The sequence below is a fragment of the Condylura cristata genome, unplaced genomic scaffold (assembly GCF_000260355.1).
Source record: "Condylura cristata isolate star-nosed mole 26May11 unplaced genomic scaffold, ConCri1.0 scaffold00022, whole genome shotgun sequence".
NCBI lineage: Eukaryota > Metazoa > Chordata > Mammalia > Eulipotyphla > Talpidae > Condylura > Condylura cristata.
Genome location: NW_004567123.1, coordinates 3,756,328 through 3,776,003, shown reverse-complemented (window position 1 = coordinate 3,776,003; position 19,676 = coordinate 3,756,328). Strand labels below are relative to the sequence as shown.

Here is a 19,676-nt window from a genome sequence, read left to right as displayed (position 1 = left end):
GAGCCGGAAAGGTCGGGGCTGAGAGGACCCGCGCGCGGCCCAAAGCGACGCCAGCCCACCGCCCCAGGGCTGCTTCCCTCCGCCCCCTTGGAGACTAAGTGCGTCCCTCTAACACCCCGCCCCTCCACGGCGCCCCACCCCTTTACTACCTCTCGCCCCGCCCACTCACATCGCCCCGCCTTCGCCCCGCCCTTTGCTGTGCGGCCGCCGTGTTTACCCGCGGTGCATGGTGGGGCGGTCGCCTAGGACTACCCGGTCTTCCTGAAGTCCAGGGCTAGTGCGGAGCGAGCCGGGTCCGGAGTCGCCATGCAACCGGCGTCCGCAACGTCCCTGCCCCTGGAGAGTCTCGACTACTACGAGAGGCAGGGCCAACTCCAGCAAGGGCTGAGGGACAGGTACGGCCTACCCGGGGCGGGGACGGGAGTCGGCCCGCGACGAGGGTTTGCTGATGCCTTACCCGGGTTATTTCTCATTTTCCCTGAACGTGGTTCCTCTGGGCCTGCGTTCTCAAGGTCCCCAGGCACCCGCTGGGTCCTGGATGACAGTTTACTATAGACTCTTGGCTGATTGGAAGCTTCCATCTGAAGGATGGGGCCTGCATCACTGAATTTGTCCACCAGCCTGTCACTTTCAGTCAAGCCTGGTGAATTTCTCTAGTGCGTTTTATCCCCATTCTGTTCAAATTGTCATTTGTCATCTCACCCTGACAGTTGCACTGCATCAGTGGTGAGAGAGAGAGGGAGAGAGAGAATGTCAAACATACATCCCTATTTAAATGCGGGAGACTTTGGGGGTGGGGGGACCAGATTGCCAACGAAGAGTTAACATTTCCAGCCATAGAAATTCAGCTTCCACAAGGTTTTTTATGCTTTGATTAAAATGAAATATGAGAACCACTGAAAACAGCTAGATCTAAAAAATACAGAGAAAATTAGGAAGCTGTTTACTATAAATAATCACAGGAAAGCTGAAATTGTTGAAACTATTATTTAGCTAAGTGGAATTGGAAATCTCATTTGTTGACAGTAAAGGAAATAGATTCTTGGATTTCTTAATAAACAGAACATTTAATGAGTGTTAAAAGTTACAAAATCATTTTAGTGAAGAGTACAGCTATGTGTGACAAAAGTGACAGTAAGGTAAAGGCAGAAGTGAGTGGTTTTGGAAAGAAATTATATTCATCTTATGCCAGATTTAATTCTTGTCAAATGTTTAGAAATTATCTACAACAGACACCCTTAATTGTCCTATTATATAATTATTTTCTACATCTTATTTTCTTTCTGACATACCACCACTCACCTATCCCAGTGAACTCCTACCTCCAACTTTTAAGAAAAAAGTCACTTCCTGCAGTGCTTGTGCTGTGCCAAGTTTTGTTCAACCCATTCCTCAAGTGACCTCAGCATTTTTACAGTGCTCTAATGTCATAAGTTACTCCCTTCCTAGACTGAAGATTCTTATGGGACAGCAACCATATTTAGCTGACTCTTAAGTTCCTAATAGGATATCTGAAATGGAGGAGGTATTTGATAAATGTTTGTTGAATAAATGGGGGAAAAAAATCCCAAAGTCAACCAGCTATTTCTAGGACTTATGAATTTCTTATGTAGAACCTAGTGGTCACATATTGTCTCTTAATAATGACCTTTTTCCAGAAATCAGGTAAGTGGATAGTGTGGTACTTCAAAGATGTATTAAATGTCCATACATACCTGATAATTAAAAGAAGACTGCTTTGTGCATCAAAGAGTAGCTTACTCTTACTTATCACCCCCCCCCCCACCAAGTTATTTGTATCTTTTAGCCAAAGCTCTAATTCAAAAATGTTTATTGTGAGTTAGTGTATCTGCTTACTGTGTGTCTAACAGCTGGCTGTTTTATAGTCCTTATGTTATAATAACTGTGTAATGATTATTACTCACTTTACATTTAATACTTACTGCTTTAATTACTAAGCAATATGAAACTGTAAAATTATATAAGGAATTTGAACCAAATTTTATAGCTAATTCATGATTCTGCATATAGAGGTTAGTTTTGCTTTTAAGTCAGTATAAAACATTGTTGTGTGTATTCATTTTTCATTTTAAAAGTCCATAGCTAACTCTAGTGCATAGTTAGTACATATAGAGACAAATACTTTGGATACAGAGAAAACTGCAGTAGAGATGTGGAAACTTGGCTTCTAGGTCAAGAACAGTTGTGTGACTCTGTGCAGGTTCTTTAGTTTCTCTAAACCTTGGTTCTTCACCAGAAATGAGGGGATTAATATTTAAAGTAAGTCTACAATTTTTTGTTTATTTGCTTCTGTAGTAATGAGTCTCAAATCAATGTTGTAGTTTTGCAAAGTAACAAGTAATGAATTTCGCTGTCCTAGTTGAGAGTTTGAAGGTATTTGGTTTTTTCAACCAATTCCAGTGACCACAAAGACCATTTCCCCCTAAAACTCCAGCGTCGTTTTCAAGACTGCTGCCCACAGCTGCTATATCAGTCCAGAAATTACCAGAGTGAAAGATGTCATAACAACTTGCCTTTCCTGGACTTTTTAGAGGCAGATCATAATGTTAGCTGATCTAATATTTCTTCCCTTGTAACTGGTATATTTCTAGTTCTAGTTGTTTTAGCTGTCATCACATAGGGATATAATTTTATATTCTCAGTATGACTACAGTGTTTCCCTGCATTGTGGTCAGTGAATCTAATAGAGCCTGATGGAATGGTTTGTTAAGTTGTTCATAGTGCCACAAGCATGGCAGAAACAATTACTTTGAATTGACACTTGAAAAAACTTTTTACTTGTAGAAGGCAGTAGGTTCCCAAAGAGACTGTGGTCCTTTTCACTTGGGGTGATAGGTGAATTTTTAAAATTATTTTGAAATAATTTCAAGCTTATAGACACATTTTAAGTATAGGACAAAGATCTCTACATTTCTCCAGATTCCTCAACTATTAGCATTTTATTTTATTTTCTTGTTCTCTTTCTGGCAGTCTATCTTCCTTTCTATCTAAACTCATTTGTCTTTTCCAAACCATTTGAGAATTACAGGTGTACCATCACTCCATTTGTGAAGATCCAAAGACCAAGAATATTCTCTTACATGATCACCATGTAACTGTTCAAGCCAGAAGTCAACACTGATATGCCAGTCCACAAACCCCCAACCAGGTTTCACCAGCCATCCTATTATCTTTTTCCTTTTCTGGTCCAGGATCCCATCTCTGAACTCAGATTGCATGGGGTTTATAATTGCTCCATTTCTCCTCAATATCTCCCAGTATGGAATTATTCTTCTGTCTTTCCTGTTCCTGACAATTATTCTCTCTAGCTGGGTCCATCTAATGGTTACTCATGGCCAGTCTTAGGTCTTCCTTTCTTATCAAGAATGACATCAGGGGTAAGAGGCTTTTTTCCCTTATAATCTAATGACAAATTGTACATGTTTCGTTTTTTTGTGGAATGAGTATACAAGTGATCATGAAATCTTAGAAGAGGGAAATATGATTAATAAAAATTTCTAAAATGGGAGCAATTATATTTTCTTACTTATAAATTCAGTCTTATTAATGAGAAAGTAAATACCAGTGTGAATAGTGTGAAGCTATTAACATTTCTATTTATATATAATATTTTTCCTTTTTGCATTTTTAACATAGACATACCCCAGCCAGTGAAGATAAAATGTTCCCAGAGCAATGGATTTGGTGTTTGGATTTGGACCCCATTTTCCATTAAAAGAATTTTGGTTAAATGGTGCTGTCCATTCTAGATTATGATAAATTAAGAAACTTAACCTGTGATGTAGTTAATAGAATATATTTTGGAATTTTTTCATAAAGGAAAAAATATTTGAAGGAAAGTTGAAACTAAGAAGAGCCTCCAAATGGAATGTGTGCTCTAGTCTTTTTCCCATAGGAGGCCAACCTGAACTCACCTTCTGTTGCATTCCTTGTCTTTGATTCACAGTTTTTCTTTTATTTTAGCATTTTTCTCTTAGACATTGTTGCTTTCATCTGGCCTTTATTTGGCTTAGCAATTTGGCTTCAGTTAGAGAGGATTGAAGCTACTGGTTTTATGGTGGCCCAGCAGACCCCTCTGTGGTTAAATCTCCTGTGTTTTTTGGAGTTTGGCATGGCTTCCTATTAGGTAGTTTAACTTCTTTGCTTCCTTGGTTTGTCTGCTGCTACACCCTCTGCTCCCCAGTTTCCTCTACCTGTTGCTGAGGCCACTGGATATGCTGGGTAAGCTTAGATTTCTAGTTACCATTGACATTCACCTAACATAGACTTACTGTAATGGTAGTGGCTACAAGGAATAGCAGTCGGTGACAAATCTGGCAGTGTTATAAAGTTCTATAAAGGAATTCCCCAATATTTAAAATAGTAGTGTTAGGGAACCTTTGGCCTTCATTAATTGTGAGGCTAGATCTACTGTTTAGGTACCTCTTCTTACCTGGCTCTTCCTACCTCCTTCCTACCAATCTGTCCTGTTGGGAACAGAGCAAGCAAGCCATCAGGCTTCAATTCAAGGTGGATTTGTGTCCAGACTCATTGGAACCTCCATTGCTCAAACTCCCCATCATAGAAGTTTGACCATCTTCTCTTATCCATGTATTTCTTTTTCATCATCTGCCCTTTTCATTAGAATTTCAGCCTGAAAAGCAGGGTCCTTGGCTGGCTTGTTCACCAGATTCAAATCATTTCTGGCACTCAAGAAATACTTGCTGAAGTAATAAAACAACTATCCAGTCTTTTCTCTCTACATTTCTCTATTTACATTGAATATCTGTTCTTTTTTACTTCCTAGCAGTGTCCTTTTTTTGCTTTTTAGACTGCACTGGTGACTGAAAAGTATTTTTGTATCTTGAGATTCAAATGCAGCTGGCATTTTCTGTTTCTTAGACTAAAGAAGTATTCTCACAAAGTTGTGATTTCAAAGTAGATTGTGTTCTAAATCTTATTGCCTATTTCTTATTAATTCAGTTATACATAAGATTTTCTGTATTACAGAGAAAAGAAGAGATTGGACCTGGAAAGGAAACTTTATGAATACAGTCAGTCTGATACATATAGGTGAGAGGTGACAACTATTTTTAAACCAATTTGCATATGTCAGTAAACCCTACTTTGTATGATAAATACCATAATTACAGTATTTTTACCATTTTCTTATTTCTAATGTGCCTTTTCTTTTGAAACACTAATTTAATATCATAACTATCAAATGTAAGAACAAATCTGGTTAAAGTTAGAATAAGAAAAAAATTATTATTTTTATGTTATTTTAGGAATCTACTTTGCTTAAATCTCTTAGGTGTAAGACATATTAAATTCTTCTCTTTTTGGCCACAGCTTAAACACATGTAACCTATGGGGCAATTAAGGTATAACTAAAGGAACTGACCTTTCACAAATGTAAGCAGTTATGTGGTGTCTTATTTGCTCTTGGATTTATAACAGTGATTACTAATATGATTATGATTGATGGATAATATGCATGTTATCCTTTTTTGATTATTTACTTTAACATTAAAGTCAGTCAAACTTTTAATGTTTGTAATTTTGTTTTATGAGAACTGAACAATATCCTTATGTTAAATGTATAGTGTTTCCTCCAATATTACTCGGCTGAAAATTGCCTATGATAACATTAATTATAATTTATCCACATCATGATATGAGTCAGAAATGAGGCTGTCTCAAATATCTCATCCAGAAGAGAAAGAGTCCAAGAATACTCTAAAACTATGTGCCCCATCAGATCCACTTACCTCCTTGTCTTTAAAATTATTTTTTGACTCTAAGATTTAGGCTTCCACGAGTATCAGTCAGGGCAGAGAGCCATGTATCTCTAAACTCTGGAAATTTCCAGAGACTAGAGGAGTCACTGGTGGTGGTGGAAGAAATAGCAGTGTTACGGATGCCCTAACCTTGGGTCCAAGTCTCAAAGGATCCGTGGCAATTCCTATTTTTCTAGCATATAGCTAAAGGGCCAGAAGACAGAGTTTAGACTGTTCCTGTAGCCTGTGCTTAACACATGCTTCCTGGTAGGTAGTTTTGGGTAGGGTGGGAGTAAGAAAAGAAACTATCAGTTTGGTACCTCTCCTAGTCTTTTGTTTCCTGGAAGATAGTATATAATTTGCCAAAAATACCATTTGTTGTTAGACTTCCCATAGATAAAAATCCATTCTTTCTAACCTGGCTGTGTCAACCTGATTTTTTCCAAAGGCAGATTATGACAAGGGTTTGTATATAGGTAGTAGTTTATTTTAGGAAGTGGTACATAAAACAGAACAGGGCTAGGAAAAGTGAAGGAGGAGCTGATTACCTATGGGCACCTGGGGCTGCATCCCACAACACCGTCACCCCTGTGCTTCCCATAAGTGTCCACTCACAGGAAGAAGAGAGGCCTGTTTATTTACTACCTCCTGGCCCATTCTTGGTTAGGGCCATTCCATAATTAATTCCTTCTCACATCTAGGATTTTATGTTGCAAATTCAGACAGCTCTAGGAAAGCAAGATACCAGGTGCAACCAAGGTCAGTGCTGCCAGTTTATATTGCACGCAGCAAGGGGCTGCTGCTTGACCAGCAGAAGAAAGGTTGGACCAGAAAATATGAGGGGGACATAAGAGGTGTTTGATGGAGCACTAAATATTTGAGTTATTTAGTTCATTATATGGATGGGTAGATAAGTTATCTATGAACAGCTTTGGAAGGTAATGTACAGACATTCAGATTTGGGTGGAAAAGGCATAGTTACTAATTTACCTACTACAGGTATGAATGCACCAGCAGGAGGTTTACCAAGTTCCTGTTTGTGAGTGACAGTACCTTTGGTTCTTCCTCTACTGCTGTTGCTTGTTTCAAAAAATAGTAGACATAAAAAAAATATAGTAGACATAGACATGAGTAAAACCAGTATTAAGTTCTTTGTTCAGTGGGAAATACAGAGTAGTCCACCAAGCGCAAAACACAGAATTGTTAGCATGAATATTTTTTTTGAAAAGTATTGTCCTAAGGATAGAACTTAAGGTCTGTTGATTTTTTTAAGATTTATTTATTTGAGCATACAGAACTGGGGTACAGGCCAGAGGCTCAGGGGTGGTGAGAGGCTTCACCAGAAAGAGAGTGGGGAACAGAACAGACAGATGGACGAAGTACACTGCTGAGGGGAGCAGCGGGAGGGCCAGGAGAGCTCTGCCACGCCATGGGGATCTCCTCCAGGGCAGGCAGGAATCGAACTCATGTGGAAGTGGCTTTAGATTCTCTGTGCTGTGTTTTAACCTGCTGCACCACCAGGTAGGGCCAGTCTGTTGATTATTTTTTAGCATTCTAGTACCTTTTGCAAATTTGTTGTTGAAGGTGAACATTCTTATGCTTTTTAATTTATTTTTGCTTGATAAAAGAACATCAAAATATTTATTGAGGCAATAATGGAAATCCTACATACTTAGGTACTCTTTTATGATTTAAATACTTGCGAAGGTAGAGCTAGAATTAGTGTTGGTTCCATGAGAAGAATGGATGAGTTATTCAGTATCTTTTGATCTTACACTTTGGATGATGAGAGTGTCTAAAGGTTTTTCACAATTTGAATAGAGGTATTGTAGTCCATATGTTATTAATTTATTATGTTAATAATTTATATGTTAATAATTTATTATGTTGTAATTTAAAAAAGCTTTATACTATCTAAATGAGAGCCGCTTTGGTACTTTAAATTTAAAAATTTCTTAATGTTGTGCATTATAGTTTATAATTTGTTTCTATTTCATTATGAACAGGAAGTTTTGAAATTGCTTGTGATTTAAAATAATGCTAATCAGCTACTCACCTGAACATGCCCAGATAGACTCTGCTCTTGAAATTAATTTAATTTTGAGAAAGAAATCCATCTAAATCTCTAGTATGTGAATGTTATAATGTGGTCTTGTACACATTTCTCAGAAGAGTTACCCTAGATATGATAACTCAGTGATGTTGCATTAATTTTCTCTCTAAAACATACATATGTATTTTATCCTTTAAGTTTCACTCAGTGTTTGGGTATAATATTTTAGAATACTTCATCTCATTAACAATTTTGTTATAGAAAATTCTCCTTAGCTTTGTTAAAGTCTTACCTCACTGCATAAAAAATCTGCTTTTATTTTTCTAGAATTAAAATGAAGTATGTAAAACTAAAGAAATACCTGAAGGAAATAAGTGATTCAGAAAAGAAGGCTCATGTTCGAAACCAAGAATACTTGAAACAGTTTGAGCGTTTCCAAGCTCAGGTTGGACACTTTACCACAAATACGGAGAAGCTTCAAAAACTGAAGGTGACCTCCTGTTTTGTTCTTTTTAAAATCTTGTTGTTAAAATTGGAAACAGTGGGCAGTTAAGTTTCAAATCACTAGCCATCACTAATATTCAATTTTTCCTCCACAAGATTAACTGACAGTTTTTAACATGAATTACCATGTGGCCAAATTTTGATAACATGAAATTGTATTTTCTCAGATACCTACTTGAGTTAAGGAATTGCTGAAATATAATACTTTTATGAGACACAGAGTTAACTTAAAATAGGCTTTGTCACTAACAAGTGGCTGGCTCAGCACCAGGCATGTGGTATTTATTGGCTATGATTAAGTTTGAGCACCATTAGACTTCCTTCTAGAGACTACTTCCTTCATTAAAGTGGCCTTTTGCTGTGGCCTGGCCTCCTGTGTCCTGGTCAGGCAGTATGTTGGGGGAATAGAGCTGGCTCCAACAAGTTGGCCTTCATGCTCCTCAGTTGTATAACGCTCTCTGATTCTGCCACATCATTCTGTTAAGGTTCTTGGCAACCTTTCACTTCACAAACCATATCAAGTATGAAGAGCCAGGCTTTTTTTTTTTTTTCACCATTTGCATTGGTCAGGGGTTGTTGCCCAGCTAGCCCAACTGAATACTGATTACTAGCACCACTCCCTGCTTTTTTCTGTTAATAGAACTTTAATTAATATTGACATATCATTGATTTATAACATAGAGGCTTCAGATGTATAGACATATATTTCAACATCGATATATACTATATTATTCTCATCATCTAAGTCTAGTTCTCATCCATCACCATATAATTAAACCATTTTACCCAGTTTACACACCCTGCACATTCCAATTTCCTTTTGGGTAACCACTGTTGTGTTCTTGCAGTCTAAGAGTTTGTTCCTACTAATATGTGGTAAATAAATAAAATGAATGGACAAAACAAACAAAACCCAACTTTTTTTAAAAACACTAGTAATTTACTCCCAGCCTTTATGTAAAAGTTTCAAGTATACAGAAAAATTAAAACAATTTTTATAATGAACATTTATGCTATGGTCTAACTATATGCTGATGCCTTGAGATATATATAAACACACACATAAATGAACATGCACACACACACTCACTTTCATTACTAAAACTTTGAATATATTTCTGTTGTTTATAAGCCACCCATTCAATGATACTTTGTTATAGACTCTCGATTGGACTAATAACCATGCATATACTTCCTACTCATGTGCAGTAGTTGTACATACTTTCCTGTATTTGGCCTGTGTGTGTGTACATGTGTGTTTTCCTGAAGCATTGCAAATATGTTGTAGACACCATGGCATTTCTCCCTTAAATACTTGAGTGTGGCCCTCCCTGGTGGCGCAGCGGGTTAAAGCACAGCACTGAGAATCTAAAGCCGCTTCCGCATGAGTTCGATTCCCGCCTGCCCCGGAGGTGACCACATAGCGTGGCAGACCTCTCCTGACCCGCCCGCTGCTCCCCTCAGCAGTGTACTTCTCGATCTGCCTGTTCTGCTCCCCACTCTGTCTCTGGTGAAGCCTCTCGCTGCCCCTGAGCCTCTGTCCTGTACCCCAGTTCTGTATGCAAAAATAAATAAATCTTTAAAAAAAAAATACTTGAGTGTATAGCTCTTAAGAACAAAGATAGTCTCCTACATAATCATTATACTGTATCACACCTAGGAAAAGTAATAACCACTCCACAATATTGTTTGACATCTAGCTGACATTTAAATTTTTCCAGTTCTCCTGAAAGTTCCTTTATTTTTCCTTTTGGTCATGGTGTCTTTTTAAAATTTCTTAGTCAAACTTAGTCTTCCAGTCTTCCTTTTTTGAAGAAGGCAGACCAGCCATATAGAATGACTCACATTCTGAATTTGACTGGTTGTTTCTTTGAGTTATCATTTAACTTGTACATCATCCCCTATATTCCTATAAACTGGGGATTTGATGCTATCTAATGCAATAGTCACTAGCGATGAATAGGTATTGAGCATGTATAATGTGACTTATGATTCTGAGGACTGAATTTTAATTTTGGTAATTTTAATGTAAAATTTAAATAGTCAAAGCTGAGGTTATATACGTCCTACTGCATGTGGTCAGGAAGCTCATGGGTCATGTTGACAAGTGATTCTGCCTGAGTGAGTCTGAGTTTGATGCTTTGATTAAGATGATGATCTCTAGATCTCTATATTATAAGGGACCTATTTTTTCCTTTTGTAGCTAATAAACAAACTATGGAGTGATAGTTTTGCATCTTGGAATATATTGTTCCTCAGTAGTCTTTTACCTAGTGATTTTAGTATCCACTGATATGCTATGAACATCCTCATTAAAATGCCTTTCTCCTAGGATTTACATGATGTCAATCAGCAAAGTCTGCTTTAACCACCCATATTCAAAGGTCAGGCATGAGGTTAGGCTATTAGGGACTTCAGGGAGGGTCCTCAAGTGGGAGAGAGAGTCATCATCTGGTTATATCTCTCTTCTGCCTAAAATCCTTCAGTGTTTCCTCAGCCTTATCAAAAAAAAAAAAAAACAACCCAGATGCTGGCCTGTATATAATCTTGAAGCTGCAACCTTATGACCCACTCACACCTCCACTGTCTCCAACACACACACATATACACACAGAGTCTGTCACACAAATGCAGATGTATGCACATTTTCTCTCCCCAGTTTGTTCCCTTCCACCAATTCCCTCTCACCCCATCTCTTCTGCTATATCTCCCTGCTCCTCTGTTGCTGTTTGTCTCCTACCTCAGCTCTTCCTACCACAGTCTTCAGATTCTCCAGCTCTTCCTCTCTATTCTCTCCACTTCCATGTCTTCCTTTGTCTCTCAGTCTTTATCTCCCACACATTCCATTCACTCCATTCACTCACATGTACCCACAGCATTTTGAACATGTTGATTAATTTGTATTTCCTTGAAAGCACCTCAAAATCTCCTGTCTCCTAGAAGACCCCTTTCCCTCTGTCCTGTTTTGGATGTTTGTTTATCTTAGTAAATGTGTCCTTTATGCTATTTTGTTTATGTGTCTATTTTCCTACCTCACCATGAGTTCCTTGTCTTATTATTTCAATGCTCACAGTATCTGATTCTTAATGTGGTACATAATAAGCACTGGCTAAGCATAAGACCTCCCTGAAAATTAACTCTTCCATATTTTTTGTCTTGTTTTCTTTGGTTCATGAAAAGCCATGTGGAAACTAATCTATTAATTATACCTTGTGTTCTACCATCACAGAAATATTTGTTTTTAATGGAAACATTTTGAAGATACTGTTATTTAAGGATACAATAATATTTACAGTGAAAAAATCTAGGTATTCTGACTGCTAACTTTTAGAATGTTCATTTTTTTCCTCCTTTGACTTAATTTTTTCTGAGTTTTGAAATAACACATGTTCAGGAAAAAATTCATTGTATAGCAAAATGTGAAGAAGAAAACAAACGTTTTGGTAAATATTTTTCCCATCCTCTTTCTATGACTGAGTGTGCATACATGTGTATATACAGAAAAATATACCCATACAAATGTAAGTATCCTGATGGCATTACAAAATGGCTCCCAGATTTTTTTTTAAAAGATTTCTATTTATGGATGCATTCAAGAACTGGGGTATAGATCAGAGGTATAGGGTGATGGGAGTGGGAGCATTCACCAGAGACAGAATTGGGAGCAATACAGATGGATCTGCTGAAATACACTGCTGAGGGGAGCAGTGGGTGACCATGCTGCACCATGTGAGTCAGCTCTCTGGCCAGGAATTAAACTCATGTCACAGTGTTGAGACTTTAACCCCTGCACCACCTGGGAGGCCCAGGTTCCCATATTTATAGGCCTAAACAACTGAGTAGTTTGAGATGTTAAATCTGAGTCCCAGGCAGAATAGTGACACTATCATCATCATCACTTCAGGTTCCTTCTATATTCTTGCAACATTATTCTCGTCCTCTGTTTTTTGTTTTTTTTTTTTCATGGTCTCAGAGATTTAGTCAAGATCTAGCCATAACATCAGTATTCCTGTCAGGAAAAGGGAACTAGGAAGTAGTGGCCCCTCCCCTTCTTTTGAAGTAGATATTTATACTGATAACATCCCATTTGTCTAAATCTAATCACATGGCTATCACTAGCCACAAAGAATCCTGGGAAAGTGGTCTTTATACTGGGCCACTATGTTCCCACCTAAAAATCAGGGGTTCTGGGCCCTCCCTGGTGGCGCAGCGGGTTAAAGCACAGCACTGAGAATCTAAAGCCGCTTCCGCATGAGTTCGATTCCCGCCTGCCCCGGAGGTGACCACAGGGCGTGGCAGACCTCTCCTGGCCCTCCCGCTGCTCCCCTCAGCAGTGTACTTCATCGATCTGCCTGTTTTGTTCCCCACTCTGTCTCTGGTGAAGCCTCTCATCTCCCCTGAGCCTCTGGCCTGTACCCCAGTTCTGTATGCACAATAAATAAATCTTTAAAAAAAAATCAGGGGTTCTGTGACTGTGAAAGAAACAGAAGAATGGAAATTGTAGCAAATAGCACTGCTATGTGTTAACTTATCTTCCTTCTCTCAGTATCTTTCCTCATTAAGAAAGCACTATATTTTATGTTATAAACATTGAGCCCTGTGAGAGTACACAGACCTGGGAAAGTTGCAATAGAGCAACAGTCCTTTCATAAGGCTTTCCAGAAGCCACTGTTTATTCAACAATTTCCAAATAAAAGGCAGAGTCCCGGCAAAACCAAATTTACTTCCCCCAGACATACCCCTGTAAACATCTCTAGGAGAATGAGGAAAACCTGGTCATTCTCTTGCAAAGCCAGAATTGCAAGATGAAGTGTATGAAAACTTCTGTGGCAGATTTGGCCCCTCTGCTAGTCATTCTTTCCTTGGGTATATCATTGTTTTCAATTGAAGTAATATTGTTGTACAGCTCTGCATGTGTATAGATTCACATCTCTTCAGGTGTATGTTAACTCACTACACCCACCACCAAAGCACCCATCATTCCTTTGGGGGCTTGCCCAACCCTCCAGCCTCCCACGTCTGTTAGTCTCAAATCTGCAGACAAATTTCAAGGGCTCATTTTGGGTTGGTTTGTGTCTTTGTTTTGTTTGTTTATATTCCACATATGACTGAAATCATGTAGTATTTGTCTTTCTCCTTCTGACATATTTCACTTAGTATAATCACTTCCAGTTCTACCCATGTTGTTACAAATGGCAAGATTTCATCTTTTTATTAAGTAACAAAATAGTGTTTCATTGTGTATATACAATATGCCATCGCCTCTTAATCCACTCATATCTTGTTGGGTACTTAGGTTATTTCCATAACTGGCTGTTGCAAATATTACTACAGTGAACAAGGTGCACATGTCTTTGCATTAGTGTTTTTGTATTATTTGGATAGATACTAAGGAGTAGAACTGTTGAGTCATATGGGTAATCTATTTTTAGTCTTTTGAGAAACCTCCACACTCATTTCCATAGGAACTGGATCAGTCTACATTCCCATCGTCAGGTATATGAGAATTTCTTTTCTCCCCCATCCTCACCAACACCTTTTGTTTCTGGTGTTTTGGATATGTCCCTTTTCATGGCTATGAGACAGTACCTCTGTGATTTTGATTTGCATTTCTCTGAAGATAAGTGACAGTGGCCATTTTTTCCACATGCCTATTGCCATCTGTATGTTTTCTTTGGAAAAGTGTTTGTTTAACTCTGCCCACTTTTTAAAATTGTGGTTTTTTTTTTATTTATTGGATTGTATTAGTAGATCTTAAATATTAGCCCCTTGTTTTATGTATGACATAAAAATATTTTCTCCCATTCAGTAGAATTTTTATTTTCATGGTACTTTTTCTGTGAGGAAACTTTAGTTTGATGTAACCTATTTGTTTATTTTTGCTTTTGTTTTCCTTACTGTTGAAATGAGACATCTCTGAAGCCAGTGTCATGGAATGCTCTCTTCTATGTATTTTATGTTTTTTGGTCTTATAGCCAAATTTTTAATCTTAATTTGTGTATGGTGTGAGACTGTCGCAACACGAGTTTCAGTCTTTTGCATGTGACTGTCCTCTTGTTGAAAGGGCTTTCCTTTCTCCATTGTACATCCTTGTGCCCTTTGTTGTAGGGCACAAGGTTTATTTCTGGACTCTGAATTGTATTTCATTGATCTTTGTGTCTGTTTTATTCAAATACCATATTGTTTTGATTTCTGTAGCTTTGTAGTATAGTCTGAAGTTATGTGACGCTACCATTATTAAATTTTTTTTTTTTTTGGTCAGAATTACTTTGTGTATTTGGGGTCTTTTATGATTCCACAGGAATTTCAGTAGTGTTTAGTGCTAATGAAACTTTGGTAATGATTGCATTGAATCTGTGTATTGCTTTGATTAAGACTGATATTTTAACAATTCTTCCTGTCCATTTGAAAGGAACATCTTTTTACTTATATGTCTTCTATTTCTTTAATCAATATCTTATAGTTTTCATTGTATAGGTTTTTTTTTACCTCCCTTTTTAGGTTTATTCCTAGGTATGTAATTCTTTTTGATGTAATTGTAAATGGGGTTGTTTTATTGTTTTGTTTCTCTTCTAGTTCATTGTTTGCATATAAAAACACAAAATATTTCTATATATTGATTTTGTGATGTGCCACCTCACTGTACTAATTTATTGCTTTTAATAGGTTTTTTTCTTTTAATGTGTCTTGGGTTTTTAAATGCTTGTTTTGTCTTCTGTAAATAGCAGTAGCTTTACTTCTTTTTAAATTTGGATTCCTTTTATAACTTTCTCTTGCCTATTTCAAGATAGGACTTCCAATATTATGTTGAATAGTAGTGGTTAAAGTGAACAACCTTGTCTTGTATCCATTCTTAGAGGAAAACCTTTCAGTTTTTCACCATTGAGCTCGACATTAGTTGTGGAGCTGTGAACTTGGCATGTAGCCTTTATAGCTCTGTTGTATAGCCTTTATTATATTGAGGTATGTTTCCCCTTTTTATTGTTTTTTTAAATCATAAATGGATGCTGAATCTTATTAAATGCCTTCTTTGTGTCTATTGATCTGATCATAATTTTTTTTTTCTTTCCTGCTGTTGATGTAAAGAATTCCACTGAATGATTTGTGGCTATTGAGCCATTCTTACATCCCTGGGATAAATCCCACTTGGCCATAATGTATGCAACTTTCAATGTATTGCTCTGTTTGCTTTTTAAGATTTTGTTGAGGATTTATACATCTGTTTTAATAAGAAATATTGGTATGAAGCTTTCCTTGTCTGTTTTTTTGGTAACTTTTTTTGGAAAGAGGTTTCATAAAATGTTTTTGAAGCATTCACTCTTTCCATATTTTTGAAGAGCTTGAGAAAGTTAAGTATTTTTTTTTGAAGTTTTTGTGGAGTTCACTAGTGAAACTATCTGTTCCTAGTTTTTTGTTTTGGGGGACAGTTTTATTACTGTCTTAGTTTCCTTGCTTGTAGTTGGTCTGTTCAGGTTTTCTATTTCTTTATTCAGTCTCAGAATGTATTATTCTAAGAATTCATCCATATATTCTTGTTTACTCCATTTGTTGGCATAAAGATGTTCTTCAGAAATTTAGGAGGGTGTTTGTCATCCATGCGTTTGAGCAACAAATCATGGATAGAGAATTATTAATAAAAAATATGTAATTCTTATTGAAAATTCAGTTGTTAGGTTACTAATGGATTATATGCGATAAAATTTGAGGACAAATATTTTGAGAGGAACAAATTTTCTGAGCTCATTCAGATCCTTCTAAATCTTGTAACAGCCACCGTGAATGGGGCATCCTGGAGGACAAAGTCTGTAGCAAAGTCTGACAGTAGTTTCTTGCCTGTAAATGTATATCTAAAAGGCAGCCCATCTATTAGGAAAAATGGAAGAAGAGAAAACAAAAGTCAGAATATTAGCTCTATCTCTCATATTCATCCAACAATCAAATCACGCAACTTATGTGATTTTATTTACTCTTATTTCTTCCACACTAAGGTGTGGAGCCTGAGCCAGTCTTAAGATTCTCTATTCAGTTATACATTGAGAATTACTGTACAATCCCAAATACTAGTAGAAAAAATAAGGTAGTGGTGGCATTTTTCAGACAAGTGGTAATGTGATGAGAAGAAATTGAAAGAATTTGAGACTGCAGAAAAATAGAAGGAAATGTAATGGAAAATGAGATGTGTTATAAGAATGCAGAGAGGCCTGAGAGAATTTTCAGAACTGCTTCCTGTTTCCAGGACATCAGATCATCATCAACAGATTTCATTAATTGAGCTGTTGTTTGTTCAGAGTAAGGAAATGGATATAGGAAGTTCCTCCTCAATCTAGATAGCCACAGCACATCCAGTGCCCTGAGGCAGTACAGTTACACAGGACAGTTTACTCAATGGGTAGGTTCAAAGCTCTTCGGCTTTTAAAACATTTTCCTAGGGGAGTTAGTGGAAGAGCTTTTTTATTCCTTAAAGAAGCTCTGGACCAGCAGATATTACTGGGACATAAATAGTATGTCCCCTGAAGCAGCATATATGAGTGGGGGATCTGGGACACATGGCAAGAAGGGACCAAGGGACCCAAGTCTGCATCAGAGAGGAAGGAGGATCCTCCTTACAATGCAAACCGTGATATACTGTGGAAATAGAAGAAACATGGGATCTGATCTGAAAAATTGGGAATAAAATCGAAAAGGCTGATGTTTTGAAAAGTAGGTGTATGGAAGGATTTGTGCTGTTTCCTCATTTTTCATCTGGGAAAGTATTGGAAAGATTTATCTATATGATGTTTTACAAACTTTAAAAAGGACTTTAAAACATAGTGGAACCCTTTGTTTAAATGCAGATAGAAGTGGAAGTGGAACCAGGGAGCTTCATAACACTTGTAGAGTATGGTGGAATACCCCTACTCTCCAAGGGTTCAGAGGTGGATTTAATGAATAGTGATCACGTGTCATATGTATAAATAAAATGTACGGAAAGAAGCCAAGGCAAGTTTAGGTGAAATCCATGGTCCTAAGTGAGGCAGTTAACAGTTTTTATCAATTATTGATTTATCCATTGTAGCTTTTTTACTTCAAATACATTGCACTTTCTACTTGCATCATTAATTTATTTGCATGCATTTTTTATTTGTATCATTAATTTAGAGGAGTATCTACAATTCAGTAGATATATTTAGAACTTGGACTGTTGAACATACTTTTTTTACTGTTCTTTATAAAACCTACTTTTTGGCTACTGTTCTTTATAAAACCTACTTTTTGACTCGTCAGAATGAATTGAATAAAACTCTCCCTTCCAAATGCACGGGACTATGGTGGTGGCACAGGGGTGATTTGGTGATGGGAAACCCGTGGGGATTACAATTGAGATGAAAAAAAAATGTGAAAAATGATGTAAAAATAAACTTTTTAATAAAAAAAAAAAAAAAACTCTCCCTTCCATGTGAAAGTATTCTGTTTTGGCAGGAATAGCTCTGAAATGATTCCACAGTGAAGAAAGCTTGTTACAATGTTCATTGCATATTTGTAACTAATCTCAAAGAACATGGGAATACATTTGCAGCCACAAGAACAAAGACTTTTTGTGTATGACTTCTAATTATTTAATTAACCTCTGTGTTTATTTTGTTTGTTAATTTCTACCCTCTGTCTTTTTGAAGCTACTTCCCCTTGGGACCTGTGAAGTATGCCTATTTAAACCTCTCGGGATTAAAAATTAAATATATCTTAGTTCAAATGAATAGATACACAGAGCAAAGACATATAAATTGTATGTTTAACTTCTTTACTTTCTTTCTTTTTCATCATTTTTACTGACCATACACAATTTTTATTTAACTAGGCATCTCTTTACTGACATCTGTCATATTAATATAGTTTTAATATAGAGGGAAAAAAGCCACCTTAATTTTGACCAAAAATGGGACAGTACATAAATCTTTTAAGATATTTTAAGAGAAACAACCATTTGGTTATTATTGCATGTTCACTTCTTGTGTATCAAAACGAAGCTCAAAATTAGAAGGGAACAGTTTTCTAGCTTCATGATCTTGTAGTTGTGTTTCTAATTGCACTGCATCACTTTAATTCAGTGAATGTTCTGATGCTTATCTGTGATGGGCCACCGTCAAAGACTTTTTGAGGCTTTAATTATTAACTTACTGAATCAAAGTGCTTTTTATGCTTGGCTTTTAAGAAAAAAAATCATTTTATGCTGGAATCACTTATACATGGTGGAATCAATTATAGTGTGATAATGATGCACACATCTCTGTGTAGTTATTAATGCTGGAGAAAAATTGATTCCTGTGGTGCTGATTATTAATGTTACAGCATATTTTTATTCATAAAAAATGAAATTCATTTTAAGTTGATAAATTAGCAAATAATATATTTGACTACTGTAACCAATAGATCCATATAGATCCATGATATTATGTGTGTAGATATCATACAAATAAGAAGTCAATAGAATTGATTCCTTTTTCTTTACCTTTTGTTTAGGCTAAAACTTTTCATAGAAAACATTGCCCAATATGTTACTTTTATAATAGCATAACTGGATTTTCACAGTAGCTTCTTATATCAAGATTGTATTCCCTAAATCGATCACAGACCAAGTGAAAATCCTTCAATATTCTTATATTTAAGTATATATATATACACACATATATATAATTTTTTTTTGGAATTTTGCTTTTGATATGTGCTGTTTATGGGATTGCTCACTAAGATAAGTTTTCTGGAGTGGATCAGCTTTTACTTTTTACTTCGTTATTGTACAGTGTAAAAACTCTTCCTTTTATAATATATAGGTTAAAAAATATGGGCAGGTCTAGTTGTAATAATATCAACTACAGAATCAAACTTTGTTTATATTTAGAGTGAATATGAGGCTGAGATTAAGAAGATGCAGCAGTTCTCAAAAGACAGCCTGGGAATAAAAGGTGAACTGAAAGCTGAAGATAGAGAAAAGGTAATAAAATAATAAGCTTTCTGTTAACAGAGGATTTCTGCAGTGTTCATCTTTAAAGATAGTACTTTATATAAAAGTCATCTTGTTCCGAAAATTTTTTACAAACAAATGATTAAGGCCTTTTGCTTATAAAGTATAGTTTAAATGTCTAATTCAATTAAATTTGCAGAAAGGCACTCACTGCCTTTAGAAGAGATAGATTCTAAAGAATAATACAGTATTATTAGTAGGTGAAATTTCTAAATAATGCATTGTGATTACATTTTCATAGTTCCAGAAATGCTTAAAATGAAAAGTAAACACGTGGCATTTTGATTCTCTTTTTTGTATATATAATTTTGTACATTTTAACCTTTCTTAGAGAAAGTGG

General features: G+C 36.5%; 1 protein-coding gene across 4 annotated transcripts in view; it reads left to right on the top strand.

Moving 5' to 3' along the window:
- Positions 1-239: 239 nt before the first annotated feature.
- The window catches only part of KIZ (kizuna centrosomal protein), a 106,568-nt gene continuing 87,131 nt past the window's right edge, over positions 240-19,676 (top strand). For 2 of the 4 annotated variants that reach the window (XM_012728424.1, XM_012728427.1), the window contains exons 1-4: positions 240-395; positions 5,011-5,073; positions 8,161-8,323; positions 19,214-19,306. In XM_012728424.1, the coding sequence (XP_012583878.1) occupies positions 307-395; positions 5,011-5,073; positions 8,161-8,323; positions 19,214-19,306 (408 nt within the window). In that variant the 5' untranslated portion in view covers positions 240-306. The remainder of the gene's footprint in view (positions 396-5,010; positions 5,074-8,160; positions 8,324-19,213; positions 19,307-19,676) is intronic. The other 2 variants (XM_012728425.1, XM_012728426.1) reach the window with 2 other exon arrangements.